General features: G+C 34.9%; 1 protein-coding gene across 4 annotated transcripts in view; it reads right to left on the reverse strand.

Annotated features, from left to right (window-relative positions):
* The window catches only part of PCDH15 (protocadherin related 15), a 748,372-nt gene that overhangs the window by 148,758 nt on the left and 582,700 nt on the right, over positions 1-16,914 (reverse strand). For all 4 annotated transcript variants that reach the window (XM_059899155.1, XM_059899157.1, XM_059899156.1 and 1 more), the window contains one exon: positions 14,857-14,973. In XM_059899155.1, coding sequence (XP_059755138.1) covers positions 14,857-14,973 — 117 coding nt within the window. The remainder of the gene's footprint in view (positions 1-14,856; positions 14,974-16,914) is intronic.

Raw genomic sequence — 16,914 nt, forward strand, 5'->3', positions numbered from 1 at the left:
CAGCACTATTTACAATAGCCTGGACATGGAAACAACCTAAGTGTCCATCGACAGATGAATGGATAAAGATGTGGCACATATATACAATGGAATATTACTCAGCCATAAAAAGAAACAGAATTGAGTTATTTGTAGTGAGGTGGATGGACCTAGCGTCTGTCATACAGAGTGAAGTAAGTCAGAAAGACCCAAAGAAATACCATATGCCAACACATATATATGCAATCTAAAAAAAAAAAAAAAATGGTTCTGATGAACCTTTGGGCAGGACAGCAATAAAGACCCAGACGTAGAGAATGGACTTGAGGATACGGGGAGGGGGAAGGTTAAGCTGAGACAAAGTGAAAGAGTAGCATTTACATCTATACACTACCAACTGTAAAATAGATAGCTAGTGGGAAGCAGCTGCATGGCACAGGGAGAGCAGCTCGGTGCTTTGCGACCACCCAGAGGGGTGGGGTAAGGAGGGTGGGAGGCAGACGCAAGAGGGAGGGGATATGGGGATATATGTATGCATATAGCTGATTCACTTTTTTATACAGCAGAAACTAATACAACACTGTAAAGCAGGTATACTCCGATGAAGATGTTTAAAAAAAAAAAAAGATTCCACCTGCCAATGCAGGGGACATGGGTTTGATCCCTGGTCCCGGATATGCCACATGCCATGGATCTAAGCCCGTGCCACACAACTACTGAGCCTGCAATCTAGAGCCTGCGCACCACAACTACTAAGCCCGCGTGCTGCAACTACTGATCCCCGAGTACCTAGAGCTCGTGCTCCACAAGAGAAGCCACCGCAATGAAGAATAGTCCCCACTCGCTGCAACTAGAGAAAGCCCACGTGCAGCAATGAAGCCCCAAAGCAGCCAAAAAAAAAATTATTGACTTCAATTTTAAACATAATTTATCTGAGTAGCAGTAGAATTAGAACTAGCTACAAAGGTTACCATACATAATAGATGACACTGCATATTTAGGCCAGTGACAGGAGGAGGAATTACACAACAGAGAAAGTGGTTTAGTGAATCTAAAAGTTCATCATGTGCACAATTCCTGTGGAGCAGGTCGATACTCTCAGTTCTTCACTAGCATATTTTACTTTGCAAAACATGTTGCAATCATTCTTTGGTTATTTTCCCCAAAACATCCCTAATAAGAAAGCAAAGTAGGGCTTCCTTCATTCAGGTCACTTTCAACAAATAAATAAAGGAAGAGCTTTGAAGTCAGAGAAAAAAAAAAGATAAAAGTAGATATGTATCATTATGAAGTGAAATAAATTAAAGATGTCTATTTAAATAAAATACCTTACTAATTTGGGAAAAGAACTTTATTAAAATATGCACATATTTATTTGGGGGGATTGTAAAGACCTTAGTAGTATGGTGTTTTTATGAAAACTTTATTCTCAAATTTTATAGTGTCATAGGTGACACCAGAATTACTTCATGAGTGCAGACATTGACATCCTAAAGTTTACACATGATGAGTATATAAGTCTTGTACCAAACCGGATGCAAAGTTAGGCATGTTTGCCATCACCCTGAAAGCAAGGATGAGGAGGAGGAGATATTAATTAACATCTATGTGCCTAGCATTGGCTAAGTGCTTTCATTCTCCATTAAACCTGGGTACTAATCCAGTGAAATGGTCTTATTATTCTTATATGGAAATGAGGTTTAAAAAAAGTTAAGTAACTGCTGTACAATATCATTTTTCCTAGTTACACACAGATGCCGGCACTAGTGACATTATTCAATAGCTCTAAGGGACTCTGGAGATGTCTGCCAACCTTAATTGCCCTCAGGAAGGAAATGATTTATGACACATATTAATAAATGAATTAATTAATTTGTTTGTTCATGTATTAGGCTTCTTCCCAAATATGATTTGAGGTAGTATGTGACTTATTTAAATATTGTATGGTTTTCAAAATGTGAAAGGCATGATTTCAACTTTGTGATGCCATTTTATCTACTAAATTTGACATGTGTAAAACTCAATAAATATTAGTATGAGACAATGCTACTGGAATAGTCATGTATTTAACACATATATAGTAATATGGTGATATAGTGATATTCTGAATGAGGTAATTTTTCTAGATGATGGGAACAGGACAGACAAAAACCCTGTCATGTTGGTGCTTACATTATATTTTTAAAATCTAAAGTAACATATTTATACAGACTGATAAAATTTATGTATCAGAATAAAAGTAAATTTATATAAAAAATAAAACCTTAAAATCTCAATTATTTATTCATTACTCAATTTTTATACCTTTTATTTTTATTCTTACAGTGAGTGTTCAACACAATATGTTTTGACTTTATGATGGTGAGAATGTAATTAATTACTACAGAAGGTAATTGCAGATCTGTATGAAAGATGTTCTAAAGTTGCAAACGCAGGGAATTTCAATGAGACTATAATGGACCAAAATAATTAAGTCCTTAATATCAGGGGATATGTTGAATTAGTCATTTTTCTTAAATACGTAATTATCAAGAAATTACTTACTCAGACCCACATAATTTTCTTCATAATAATGGCAATCACATTATACCAGGGAATACTAAACCTATTATTATCATTACACACAAACATTAAGTAATTTGTTTTCAAGTACACAAAGATTTTTCTCCCTGATGTGGTTTCCAAAATTCTTTTAGCCAATGTCTTTGAAAGCAACTAATCTGATTTATTTGGTAAGAGTGTAATTCACAAAATTGCCTAAGTATGATTTAGCAGAAGGGATTACTGTAAAGTGCTTTATATTGTTTATTGCAGCCATAATAACTTAGGGGTTTTTTTTTTTTCTTTTTTTCTTTTTTTTTTCTTCTTAGTGAATCTTAACCAGCTGCTAAGGTATCCTTAAAAGAGACTAAGAAAAACTACAGGTCAAAAGCAATCTACAGATTCAATGCAATCCCTATCAAGCTACCAATGGCATTTTTCACAGAACTAGAACAAAAATTTTACAATTTGGAAACACAAAAGACCCCGACTAGCCAAAGCAATCTTAAGAAAGAAAAACGGAGCTAGAGGAATCAGGCCCCTGGACTTCAGGCTATACTACAAAGCTACAGTAATCAAGACAGTATGGCATTGGCACAAAAACAGAAATATAGATCAATGGTACAGGATAGAAAGCCCAGAGATAAACCCACGCACCTATGGTCAACTAATCTATGACAAAGGAGGCAAAAATATACAATGGAGAAGAGACAGCCTCTTTAATAAGTGGTGCTGGGAAAACTGGACAGCTACATGTAAAAGAATGAAATTAGAACACTCCCTAACACCATACACAAAAATAAACTCAAAATGGATTAAAGACCTAAATGTAAGACCAGACACTATAAAACTCTTAGAGGAAAACATAGGCAGAACACTCCTTGACATACATCACAGCATGATCCTTTGTGACCCACCTCCTAGAGAAATGGAAATAAAAACAAAAATAAACAAATGGGACCTAATGAAAGTTAAAAGCTTTTGCACAGCAAAGGAAAACATAAAGAAGAAGAAAAATCAACCCTCAGAATGGGAGAAAATATTTTCAAATGAAGCAACTGACAAAGGGTTAATCTCCAAAATATACAAGCAGCTCATGCAGCTGAATATCAAAAAAACAACCCAATCCAAAAATGGGCAGAAGACCTAAACAGACATTTCTCCAAAGAAGATATTCAGATTGCCAGCAAGCACATGAAAGGATGATCAACATCATTCAACATTGGAGAAATGCAAATCAAATCTACAGTGAGGTATCACCTCACATCGGTTAGAATGGCCATCATCAAAAAATCTACAAACCATAAATGCTGGAGAAAGTATGGAGAAAAGGGAACCTTCTTGCACTGTTGGTGGGAATGTAAATTGATACAGCCACTAGGGAGAACAGTATGGAGGTTCCTTAAAAAACTAAAAATAGAACTAACATATGACCCAGCAATCCCACTACTGGGCATATATCCTGAGAAAACCATAATTCGAAGAGAGACATGTACCACAATGTTCATTGCAGCAGTATTTACAATAGCCAGGACATGGAAGCAACCTAAGTGTTCATCGACAGATGAATGGATAAAGAAGATGTGGCACATATATACAATGGAATATTACTCAGCCATAAAAAGAAACAAAATTGAGTTATTTGTAGTGAGGTGGATGGACCTAGAGTCTGTCATACAGAGTGAAGTAAGTCAGAAAGAGAAAAACAAATATCGTATGTTAACGCATATATATAAAAAAAATGGAATCTAAAAAAATGGTTCTGATGAACCTAGGGGCAGGACAGGAATAAAGATGCAGATGTAGAGAATGGACTTGAGGACACAGGGAGGGGGAAGGGTAAGCTGGGATGAAGTGAAAGAGTAGCATTGACGTCTATGCACTACCAAATGTAAAATAGATAGCTAGTGGGAAGCAGCTGCATGGCACAGGGAGATCAGCTTGGTGCTTTGCGACCACCTACAGGGGTGGGACAGGGAGGGTGGGAGGGAGGCGCAAGAGGGAAGGGATATGGGGATATATGTATACATATAACTGTTTCACTTTGTTATACAGCAGAAACTAACACAACATTGTAAAGCAATTATACTCCAATAAAGATGTTAAAAAAAGAAAAAAAGAAAAACTACAGGTCAAACTCTCCATGTAATCACTGAAAAGATCCTCCTGTGCTTTTCTTTTTTCTCTCCCTTTCCCTGATTTTTAACACCTGAAGTGATTACTATGTTTTGACAACATAGTGAGTCAACACTCTTATAGGCAAATTCCTTATGACAGATGTCACTGATTTAATGCAATGTCTATGTATAATTCAGTTTCTGCAGATATGGTATTAGCATAGCCATTAAAGATCCTAAGAAATATTTGCTGCAAGATTATTTACCACAATCTCTCTTGGGAAACACATTTTTCAAAGGTAAACATAAACTAAAATCTAATGACATCAAATAACAAATAATATAATCCTTATAAAAGTTCTTTATATAGGTAAGTTTTTTTAAAAAAATTTATAAAGATAACAGTGGGCACACATTCAACTTTCCTCACAAAAAACAACTCACAAAACCAAAGGAACATAAATATAGGGACGAACCTGAACTGGTGTTAGTAATTAGTTATTTGTTTTCTCTGCCTTGAAACCCTCCCATTTTTCTTATGATGAAACAAGAAATCTTGGCACTGTTTTCATGCCTTCAGAGTCCATAGGATCTGACTCAGGTTTACCTCTCTAGCCTCCTGAAAAAATTGCTTTCTTTTGGTTTTTGAAACCTATTTTTCTTTCTTCCGCTTTAGGGAATAATCTTTCTGCCATGCCACTTTGCCTTGGAAACACCTCCTTATCTTTCAGACCTCAGCTCTGAGTCATTTCTTCCAGAACGTTCCTTCCTTGACAATCCAGACAAAATCAGGCTCTCTCTTGTCTGGTTTTACAGCACCCTAAAGATATACTTCTTAGAGCTTTTCAGTTTGTCATTTCTATTTACTTGATTGATGTTGATTAATTTCTATGTCTTTAAGTTTACAGTTCTAAGGCTTCATGACAATTTTAATCCTCAATACTTAATGCAGTATGCTTAAGTAACACTGGATGCACACACATGCAATAAATATTGAGGAATATGTACTCTGTTTGGATCACAGGGACAGAGATTTAAGTTAAATATAATCCACAGTTTATGGAGCATTTTTATCAATGGATCTGCTAGGTATATTTACCTCTCATTTCCCTATCTCCTTTCATGCTCACACCTCAATTCAACCTCCTTTTCCCTTCAAAGGAAACCATTGTAATGCATTTAAAGAGTGTTTTTTAACTAGACTGTTGTGGTATCATTGTTCAGCAATATCCACTTCTTTTTCCTCTACTTCATGCCCCATTGACTTTGCTCTTGGTCATGAGACTTGCTTTGGTCAGTGGGATGTGAAGAATTGTGATACACAACCAGAAGCTTTACGTGTGATCATGTGGTTAGGAAAGTTCTCTTGTGTTCCTGTCCTTCACTGTGTGAAGAGCAGACCTACTTAGTCATGTATTCCTGAAGGAGGAGGCATGTGGAATTGACATGAGTCCAACCCAACCTTCAGCCCGAAACCAAGGCCAGCCAATCCTTAGCTGCCTCAAAGATCCATGAATAAAAATATAAATCTTTTTTAGAGTGAATGAGTGGTATTTTGGTATTGTTAACTATGCAGCATTTTAGTACAAAAACCTAGTAGATGTTATTGTGTGCATTTTTGTTTTCTGGGTTTTTTTTAACTTTACATAATGTATTATTTTCTTTTTCTCACTGTTTTCACTAAGTATTAGGTTCTTACATTCCATTCTCATTGCTATGTGTTCATAAAATCCTGCTGTGCTAGAAGTTCACAGGATACTTCCCACTTCTAGGCATATATCTAAAAATAATTGAAATCAGAATCTTGAAGAGGTATTTGCACTACAATGTTTATTGAAGCATTATTCACAATAGCCAAGATAAGGAAATAACCTAACTGTCCAACAGTGGATGAGTAGATAAAGAAAATGTGTCATATACATACAATGGAATATTATGCAGCCTTAAAAAATAATAAAGTTCTGCAATTTGTGACAACATGGATGAACCTTGTGGATATTATGCTAAGTGAAATAAGCCAGTCACAGAATGGCACATAACTGCATGATTCCATTTAGATGAGGTATTTAAAATAAACGGAAAAAAGCTAAGAATATAATTGTGGTTACTTGGGGGAAGGGGGGGATGGAGAGTTGCTGTTCAAAGCGTATAAAGTTTCATTTATGTTATTTTTGTTCTCATTTTACAAATGTGAGAACTAAGGAGCAGAGTGACTAAGCAAATTGTCCAGGGCCACAAGAACAGTCAGTAGGAACTTTAGGAGTAGAAACCAGCCAGTCTCACTCCAAAACCCTTACTGTTGAAGCCATGTAAATCTTTCCTGGGCTGATGAACTATGTACACAAGTTTGCAGATTGCAAGGGGCCTTCATATACCAGACACATTAATACAGAGCAAGGAATATCTAAATATTTACTAGTGAAAACATTTAAGTTCTGGAATAGGGAGTCTTATAAGCAGAAACAAACAAACAAAACCTAAAAATTAAAAAATATATATAGCCTAATACTTCTACAGTGTTAAAACCCAGAAAATAGTGGAAAAGCCTATGTATGGTTTTAAAGGGCAAAAGTTTGAACCCAAGACTCTGTTTGTCAAGTTTTATGTTCTATGTATAAGCAAATTAATTTCATATGTATAAAAATTTACATGGTATATATATTTCTAAAAAATTGAAGACACATAAGAGTAAACCAAGGGATGCAGCAAAATGAAGAACTTAAAAATGGGTAAGTCAGAATATGAAAGGAATGGCATAAACCATATATAGACTTAAATACAGAAATAAATATAAATAGTTGTAAACATGTCCAAGAAATATAATTTAAATTCCATAAATAATTTTTATGGAGAATGCACATAAGTAATTCTTCAAAGAAAATGTAAATAATAAACTGATAGTCTCAAAAACAAAAACAAAAATGACGTATATATAAATGTTACACTCCAAAATAACTCAGACGCATGAAAAATAAAAGGGTAAGCAAACTGCAGGAGAGCAGAGGCCAATTTACCATGAAGGTTACTCATGAGTTTCTAATCAACAGAACAATGGTCCTTCACTTAGCTTGATTTCACTCTCCTTGCCTTGTCTGGAAAAAAAAAGAAAACAAAACAAAACAAAAAAAACCCTTTACCATTTATTTTCTTTCTCTGCATTGAAAATTTCTTCTTTTCCTCTGAACCACGTCACTGGCAGACTGCTCTTCTATGCTCTTAGTCTTTCTTTTCTCTCACTCTTTCCACACTTCAGCTCCTGGCCCATCCTCAAAAGGGCATAACCTGAGGATTTATTTCCAAGTTTTTATTTTATCTGATTATGCTTTCTCTCTTGGAGCATGTTATTTACTCTCATAGCTTCAGCTTGCATTTAGGTGTCTCCTCTTCCACATTTTTTCCTGTGCTCCTACTCCAATGTTTTCTACATGATCCATCCTGGCATCAGATCAAAGCAGCTATGGCAACCCAGTATCTGCCTTAGGACTTCTTCATGGACTTCTTCATATTGTTCATCTGTGCAAAGGAATCTTGGCACCATCCTGCCATCTGCCTCCAGCCTCCTGTCAGAACTAGATGCTATGTGTTCTTTGTATAGTTTGAGGAACCTATAACTCTGGGAAAGAGATAAGCTTCCTGCCAGCTCTGGCACTATGATTCCTGGGTAGATCTGGTGAGTATTACTCCTTCACTAGTCATGTCCTGACTTAGTCCTCTGAGCCTCCTTGCTCAGGGAAGGAAATCAGACAACTTCTATCATTCTATAGATGATTGCACTTAGATATTTTGAAATCATTTAAAATTTAATTTGTCCTAGTTTGATCTCATTATTTTCTCCTTAAATAGCTTTCTTTTCTATCTATGTTATTTCTATCAACTAAGATCATGAATATCTTTATCACTCCAGCTAGAAACTCTCGATTCACTTTTGATTGCGCTTTTATTGTCTGTGATCTTCAACCATCCTGCTCAGTCACTATTAATTTTTCCATTTCAATGGCTTTTAAGTATTTCTGTTTTCTACATTTCCATTGTCCACCTTGTTTTTTTCATACTTAAATGAAAGCTATAGCTGCTAACTTATCTTCTGGTTTTCATTTATTATCTCATCCAATGAGGACTACATATCACAGGAAATAAATGTTCTAATATGTAGCTTTGATTTTGTCATTGCCCTGTTTGTAAGTCTTTAGTAAGCTTCCATTTTCTGTATAATAAAATGGGTTTGTAAAACCATATCTGTTGCATTTCCCATCTACAAATGATTGTAGCTACAAGAAGTAGCTAATATTAACTGAATCAGACATAGTTCAAATCATGGTACTCAAATTTATGAACACATGATGAATATTTTCGACTCTGTAATTTTTGAATATATTTCCTCTGCTAGTTTCTTCTACCCTCACATAAATGAATCTCCTACACTCTGAAAAAGTTGAGTTCCTGTCCAAAGCAGGCTCAGACTACACCAGGACACATTCACTTGCCTATTCTTGGCACCTTTCTTACACAATATCATGGCTCTATCGTGTTATATTCTTATTGTTAAGTCCACCATAAATGTTTTCTTATTGGCTGATTGATTCAACAGTATTACGAAGTGTCTATGTTGCACCAAGCACATGTTTGACCGCTGGTCTACTGCCCACGTATTCAAGGATACGGAAGAACTGTGAAGTGGGTAATGATAAGACCTGAAGATAACAGTAGGATGGCTTTGAGGGTGTTAAAGCCAAGAATCCAGATTATAAGAAGCCAAGATACTCTTTCAGAGCGTCTCTTCCCATTTCCTCTGGCAAGAAATTCAAAATAAAGCACATTATTTAAGCCATAAGGGAGACCTATGAGTGAGCCCCAGAAGGAGCTTGTTATATTTCACTCAATTCCCTTGGAAACCTCTCTTGTTGCAATGTATTGGGATCCTAATCCCATGAGGTTTATTCTCACCAAAAAAAAAAAAAGATATATCACTGGATGACACTTTTGTAAAGGTTAAAAAAACCCTAAATTTTATAGACATTACTGCTTAAAAGAAAAACACCTTGTTAGCCCTGGTAGGCATTGCAGTTTCTGAATTAGAAGAAAAATATTTGCATCTGAAACAGTTAAATCTAATATTGATCTCAAGTAATGTTAACAGTATATTTGTGCTTGAAAAGAATCTATAAGCCACAAAACAAAAGAAAATGACACAGATTCTTTAAGACACTTAGATAAGCCTTTTCTAGACATTAATCATGTATAAACTGTCTCATAAAACCTTGTCTTTTGTATTCATTTACACTTTCAAATCTAATTATAACCCATTGTCATTCTAAAGATCAAGTCCCAACTGTTGCATTGTGTGAATTTTTTCTAATTAAGCATGCGAGACCAAAGGGACTCAGGCTGGGCTACCTCATTTCAATATTCACAAGCAGACATGATTCATGAAAATAGTTCTTGATTATTTCCCTAACAGCTTTGATGTGAAGGAAAAAACCCACTGAGCTGCGTACATTCCCCCACATGCTCCAGGGTCAGCAAATGTGGTTATTAGGCACTGATCTTTAAAACAAGAGTTTACGCTACATTGCTAGCAATAACCTAAATCAATAGAGCAAAACAACACAAACCAGTATGTGATGAGTGATGAAAACAAGATCTGCAGATATATCAATGGAAAATGATACAGAACAGCCATATTATCTGGAGATAAAAATACAATCTTACAACACTCCTAGCCCTGAACAGTTTTAACTATTGCACACAAAGCAAACAGCAAATCATGGATAAAGACAATTGCTGTTTTAATTCTACTGTTATGCCCTCTGCTCATAGATTGCGACAGAATGACTAGGCAGAGGGTTAAGCATTTTGAGAAGATCGCCATAATTACCTTGCATTATTTGGTGACATCATGACATTTTAAGTCATGTATCATAGAAAAGAAAAACTGACCATCTTTTTTACTCTCTAGAGATCAACAAAAGTGTCCTCAAACGACAGAAAAAGGATGTTAAAGCCACCTGTGAAATCATTTTAAAAATAATTCCTCAGGTAGCTTGTCTGAACTCTGAAAGGATAGTATAGCTCTCAAAATCTCAGCAGAGGGGAAAAAAATTACCTCACAGCTGCAATTATTATGCCTTTATGAAAATACTTTCTGAAAAAAAAAGTGTAGTGAGAATACTCATTGATGTTTAAAGCCAGTTACTATTGAGAACTTACAAGATCTTTTTCATGGAGCATATTCACTTCATAGATTGATACTGAAACCTAAAAAAGAAGTCTTCAATATATAAGTATTTCTCACATGAATATATGCAAATAAGAAAGTTTGTTAAAATTGCTAATATTAAACATGCTCCAACTACTGACTTACTTTAAACAAGAATCTTATAAATTCCTCAAATGCATTAAATGGAAAGAATGACACAACAATGAGAAGGTATTCCTCCGTGGGTTCCTCATAACTTCTTGGAAATTAGCAAAATGTAAGCTTCATTTATTTATCCAAATTTTTCCACATCTACATGCTCACGAAGGACACTATTCTGTGAGGCATTTACCCTGCCCACAAAGAGACCTCTTGTATCATGGGGTTTGGCCACAGCTTCAGAAAGAATAAAAATATGCAAATGGAAAATTATACTTGCAGTTTTGTTTTGTGAAAGTTTGGAGTGAGAAGTCTCTAGTGAGCAGAAAGAAAAGGTTAGCAATTTTTAATATCCAAAATGATCAGTCATTCACTATACACGTCTCCGGTGAACTACATAATGTCAATGCTGTCACAAAGGCAAGGCAGAAAAGGAAAGTCCTAATAGCTTTAATTCAGGGGGAAAAAAATCCCTGGAAGATGTTTTTCTCCCTCTAGATCACTTTAGGTTTACAAAACATGCATTTTATAATTCTTAATTTATGTTTGGCAAGAATGTTCTCTCTGGCTTTAAGACCTTACCCATTTCTCCATCTGATATTTTGTGGTTGCAATTTTCTAGTTTAAAATAGGTGGTTCTCATTTCATTCACAAGAAACATGATGCCTTGAAAAAGATGTGACCAACCTCTAGAGATGCACATTATTATTGCAGGATTGTAACAATACCTACTTATATGAGAGAACAGAAGCAGCGCTAAGCATTATATATATATATCACTCCAGTTAATTCTTACAGCCCTCAAATGGCCATACTTAGGCTTGGAGACAGTAAGAAACTTGCCCAGGGTCACAAATAACTAAATTTCTGAAGATCTGGCACATTTTGACAATTCTAAAGAGCATAGAAATAACTGCTTATTTATTCATTTATTCAGTTATTCAACAAGCATTTGCTACTAAGTACCAAACATAATTAGATGTGGGAAAACAAACTGGAATAAGTCTGGATTCTTGCCCTCAAGGACATTACCTTCTAGTTTGGAAGAGAGACCATTAAATAAACATAGTGTTACCCATAGATATTCACAGCCCTAAGTAGTGGAACTGACATAAGAGCCCTGAAGGATATGAAATTGAAACTATCTTCTTCTAATTAATACATATTTATAATAGTAACAGAATAGAAAACACTTGGCAAGCTCATCCAAAAAATACTTATTTTGATTTATGGTACTTACATAAAATAATAAAAGTGAACTCAGTCATAACATTTTGAAAGTTGTATAATTTTTATTTTCTTAAAAATTTCATGGAATTGAGCTTTTATTTCAGATTGATGTAGGTGCACCCAAATTGTAACTATGCTAATTTAAGGGACACAATTTGCAGAAATGATGGAAAACTCAATGCTGAATACGAGTTATGCCAAAGGATTGCTAGTGTTTCAAGGATTGAAACTGAGTCTGATAAAATTTGTATTTGTTAGCTGAAATAAGCATGCTCAGTATTCCAGTTGAATGACTGGCATCCACCTTTCATATACTGAAAAGCCAGCATTAGACATTAAATGTTAAAAAAAAATACTATTAGGAATGCAAACCTAAGAGCTTCTTCCAAAGAAATACGGCATTTGAGCCTGTTAAGTTTCTGTAAACGGGCTTAGGGAGTAAAAAGGAGGCCTTCTCTCTAGGTAAATACTGTAGAGAAGTAATATAACTGATTTAGAAAACAGACAACAGACAAAGACAGCTTCTTTCACATCAGTGCAGTGACTGAATGTCAAACCAGGTACTAAGGTCACGGTGTCACATGTGAAGTGAGGATATTGCCATCCATCCTAAGACTTTGAGGCCTATCCCACATAGGAAAACAGCAGGCCTACTTTTAGTCTCTCATCATTAGTGTCATTAAGCTTAACACTATCTTAAATTCTGTGCTAATGAAAATTTCTTAGAAATATTAGTATTTTAAGATGCTGTATTTGCTTATGACAGGGTTCATGGCAGTCTGCCCAAAATATGCCACTTGGGCATACTGATTATTTTGAATTAAAGTTATTTAAGAAACAGTCAGTATAAGATGGACACTCTGACTCCTCTTTGTCCCCCTGAAAGCAGGAAATAAATCTCCCATGTGAAAGGTATCCTGCCTGCCCCAGGAGAAAGAGAGAAATCCTTACTACCAGAGATAGGGAATTCAAAGACAAGAAGGCCGTGTAAGCAAACCTTGTTACTTCTTTACTAAAATACTACCCCAAGCCCAAACCCCTTCATCTTGTCGGTTCTTCACAAATGTATTGTTTCTTGGTCTAAAAGGCATAAAGGCTGCCTGCTTTAGTCACTTCTTTGAGCATCATATTTTTATGAGCTCTCGTACAAATTTAAATTTGTTTTTCTCCTGTTAATTTGTCTTATGTCAATTTAATTATTAGACCAGCCAGAGAACCTAGAGGGGAAGAAAGGAAAAGCCTTCCTCCCCTACATGTACGCTCATTCAATACAGTGCTTTTTAGCTTCTATGTGCAGTTCTGCTTTTCCTATGAGAGTGTCAGTTTCTGGAGAGCAAAACCTGGTTAGCACAGTGATTACTATGGAGTTGGTGCTCAAAACACATCTTGAATAGAACTGAATTGTAGTCCTAATTTCAAAGTATTTTGTACCTCTGACAGTTTACTTAGAAAGCAGACAAAACACCAATTTCACATCCACCATCTCTACTGGTATGTTCAAGGCTATGAAATTTTGCCTGTCGTATTTCCCAAGATGCAATAAATCAGTTTCAAAGACATTTTGACACACTTGAGAAAAGGAACTTCTGAGTGAAAGGTCATTGCTTTCATGTTAACATTATTTTTCAAGACGTCATAGTCACAAAAGACTTTATATGGCTTGTCACAACTGAAGCTGAAAAATGTTATGATTGCCATTCATATTTTATTAAATAAATAGCATTACATAAATATTGTTTATATTAGCAACACAAAACTGAACTTTTAAATCACTTATAAAATTGAGGTCTTTTTCTATTTTCTTACTTTTCTAAAATGGTTTATTTAACACTTTTAACATTTTTCTAGAATATATCAGCCACTGACTTGTACTTCAAGCTCACCCAAGGTAAAAAATTCAAATCTTCATCATCAGCTATTATGAGAATAAATAGTTAATATAACACCCTCAACTTATTTACAGAAAGCATTTTTATACTGGTACTATTAGTTTTATATGCTATTTTTAATACATTAAGAAACAATATTAAGGAAAATTTACCTCACTTCTGCTAAAATAATATTTTAATTAGGAACCCTCTATCTTGAAAGACAATTTAGGGCATCTCAAAAGATGCCCTGAAATTCTGGATAATAAAAGAATCTATTAAATATGTTCTAAAAGCAATACAACTTTAGTTTACCAAAATTAACACATTCAATATAATATTATGTCATATATTGATTTAGTGTTTGCTAACAAAATATGAATAAAATGTAAAATACCTAAGGATAAAACTTATCCAGGCTAAATTAAGCTTACAATATTCTAAATAAAGAACCTGAATGATACTGATTACAAATGTAGACAATTCTTTCTATACATATTTATCATTAGTACTAGATAAATTGATAAATAGTAAATGTTGAATCCCAGTAAAACAAAAACCATATCCCTAATTGTCTAAGTTCAATAATAATCGCTTGAAATATGGTCTGTACCTGTGGATGCAACAGGCAAGAGTACATCAAATGTATGTGAGTGAATAGAGTGGAACTCACACAGACTCACTGCACTGTCTTGGGAACTGGGTCATTTATAAGTGTTACAGATTTTTCTCACTTTAGTTCAGGGTGTTAACGTCTTCTACTTACAGGAGGGTCTGCATCTTCAGCATAAACGGTCGTGATAGGTGTACCCTTGACGGCATCTGGAGCCACCATCCCTTTGTAGATCTGTTTACTAAATACTGGAGGATAATCATTCATATCCTGTCAAACACAATTAAGAGTTTAGTGCTTCTGTTGAAACCAGGTGAGGTACACAGTGACTAGACTGACTCCATCTCTTCATATCACACAACCCGTTTGCCACTGTCAGCCTTCCATCCCCTCAATTCCATTACACTCACTTCAGAATGGCACCCCAGAGGAAATTGCCAGAGTTCCTATACAATATTAATGTGTGTGATACCTACCCCATTCTACCAAAGGCCATTCTACTCAAGTAAAGAGTCTGTCACACACCCTGTGCTGCTCCAAATACATCTTTCAGATATTTGGAGTGATGCATGAAATTTTCTCTAAAGGTACTTCTAATGGTATGATGTAGTTTTAAACTTTGAAAAGTAGGAAAACATTCATAAAAGGTGCCCTTCTATGAGACAGGTGTAGAAGACAGTATTTTTGTTTGTTTGTTTTGTTGTTGTTACTTTTAAAGAAAGCTCTTTAGTGTTTCTGTTGCAATTGCAAATTCTTTATATATATACTTAGCATAATAGTATGATTAGAACATTTCAAATGCAAATTGTGAAATATGCTTTGATGCCATTTTACATTTTTACAAACATAAAATGATTAAAGGATGTTTTCCCTGTACCACACTACAATAATGACACATATGATTAGATGTTCTCAGTCAGAAAACAATTTTAATTTATTTAAAGATTTTTCAAAGTGATTTATATGCATCCTTAAAATTTTTACAATTCAATGATATAAATGCATTGCTATTATGTTTATTCATTAAATGATATTTATCAGGTTCCTCCCATTTTTATGACCCAATGCTAGGCTCTGGGGACACTGTGGTGGCTCAAGAAAAGATGTTCCTGAATTTGTCACTTAACTGCCATTTGACAGGTAAAGTTAGTGATTCTGCAGATAGCTTAGCAACATCGCCTAAATTAATCTACTTATTTGGCAAAACCACTAATTAGTCTGGTCTCCTGAGAGCAAGACCATTTTTTTCTCAAACATTTTATCTTTGATGGAGAACTTCAAATCATTTTTTTTTCTCAAAAATAATGTTTATTAACCTGGCTGATTTATCTTTCTTAAATTTACTTTTTTAAAAAATAATCATTGCACCCTGCATTTTTTTGGGTACTTTTGGTGAAACATATTTGAGCCCCAAACTAAATTTGTTAGTTATTTTATTCTCCCGGTCATCTTTTTCTCACTTGATGTTAAAAACAAAAGAAGAAAATTATTCTACACAGTCTTTGATATTTGCTCTGATACAACAATTTTTTTGTACAATGTAAATTGGAAACACACAAATTAACTGATTATAAACACCTCTTTTTGCAAAGAGGTCAGGATAATTAACTATTACAATCAAATCAAGCTTGCTTTTATGTTCACAATAGAGCTGACTTTGAGTCGTGAATCTGAAAAACCCTGTAGATTCTAGTAAAAATTGGAGATCTTGAGCTGTAAGCAAAACTGAAAAATAAAAAACATCATTTTCTCTGTTTTGACATGTAGTATTCACAGCCTCTACATGAAAAAGACTTCCTTTATAAATGATGAGCTTTAGAATCTGAACAAGTAAATAAACCTAGGAAGCACTGGTTCTCTATAATGAGGAGAGTGGAGGGTATTGATCTTGAGGTTCCAGGCAGGGGGTAAATATATAAAACATTTGCATGCACACTTCTTCCTGCTTTCAAGAGTGCCAATTATTTTAACAAGTGAGTCTTGTAACCAAAGGTGTAGAACTCCTCTTGCACTCCTAAATTGTAACTTCTGAAGGTTAGAAAAGGAGCCCAACCTCGTGACTTTCTCTACATGAGTTTCCCAAATCACATAAACTCAATATATTCCTATGAATTTTCTTCTCCCGCTCCCCCCCAGGGGACATTAAAAATCTTAACGTAATCTTAATTCTTCAGGGAAAAAAATAATATGTGATTTCCCTGTTATGTCAAT

Source organism: Balaenoptera ricei, chromosome 16, assembly GCF_028023285.1.
Source record: "Balaenoptera ricei isolate mBalRic1 chromosome 16, mBalRic1.hap2, whole genome shotgun sequence".
Lineage (NCBI taxonomy): Eukaryota > Metazoa > Chordata > Mammalia > Artiodactyla > Balaenopteridae > Balaenoptera > Balaenoptera ricei.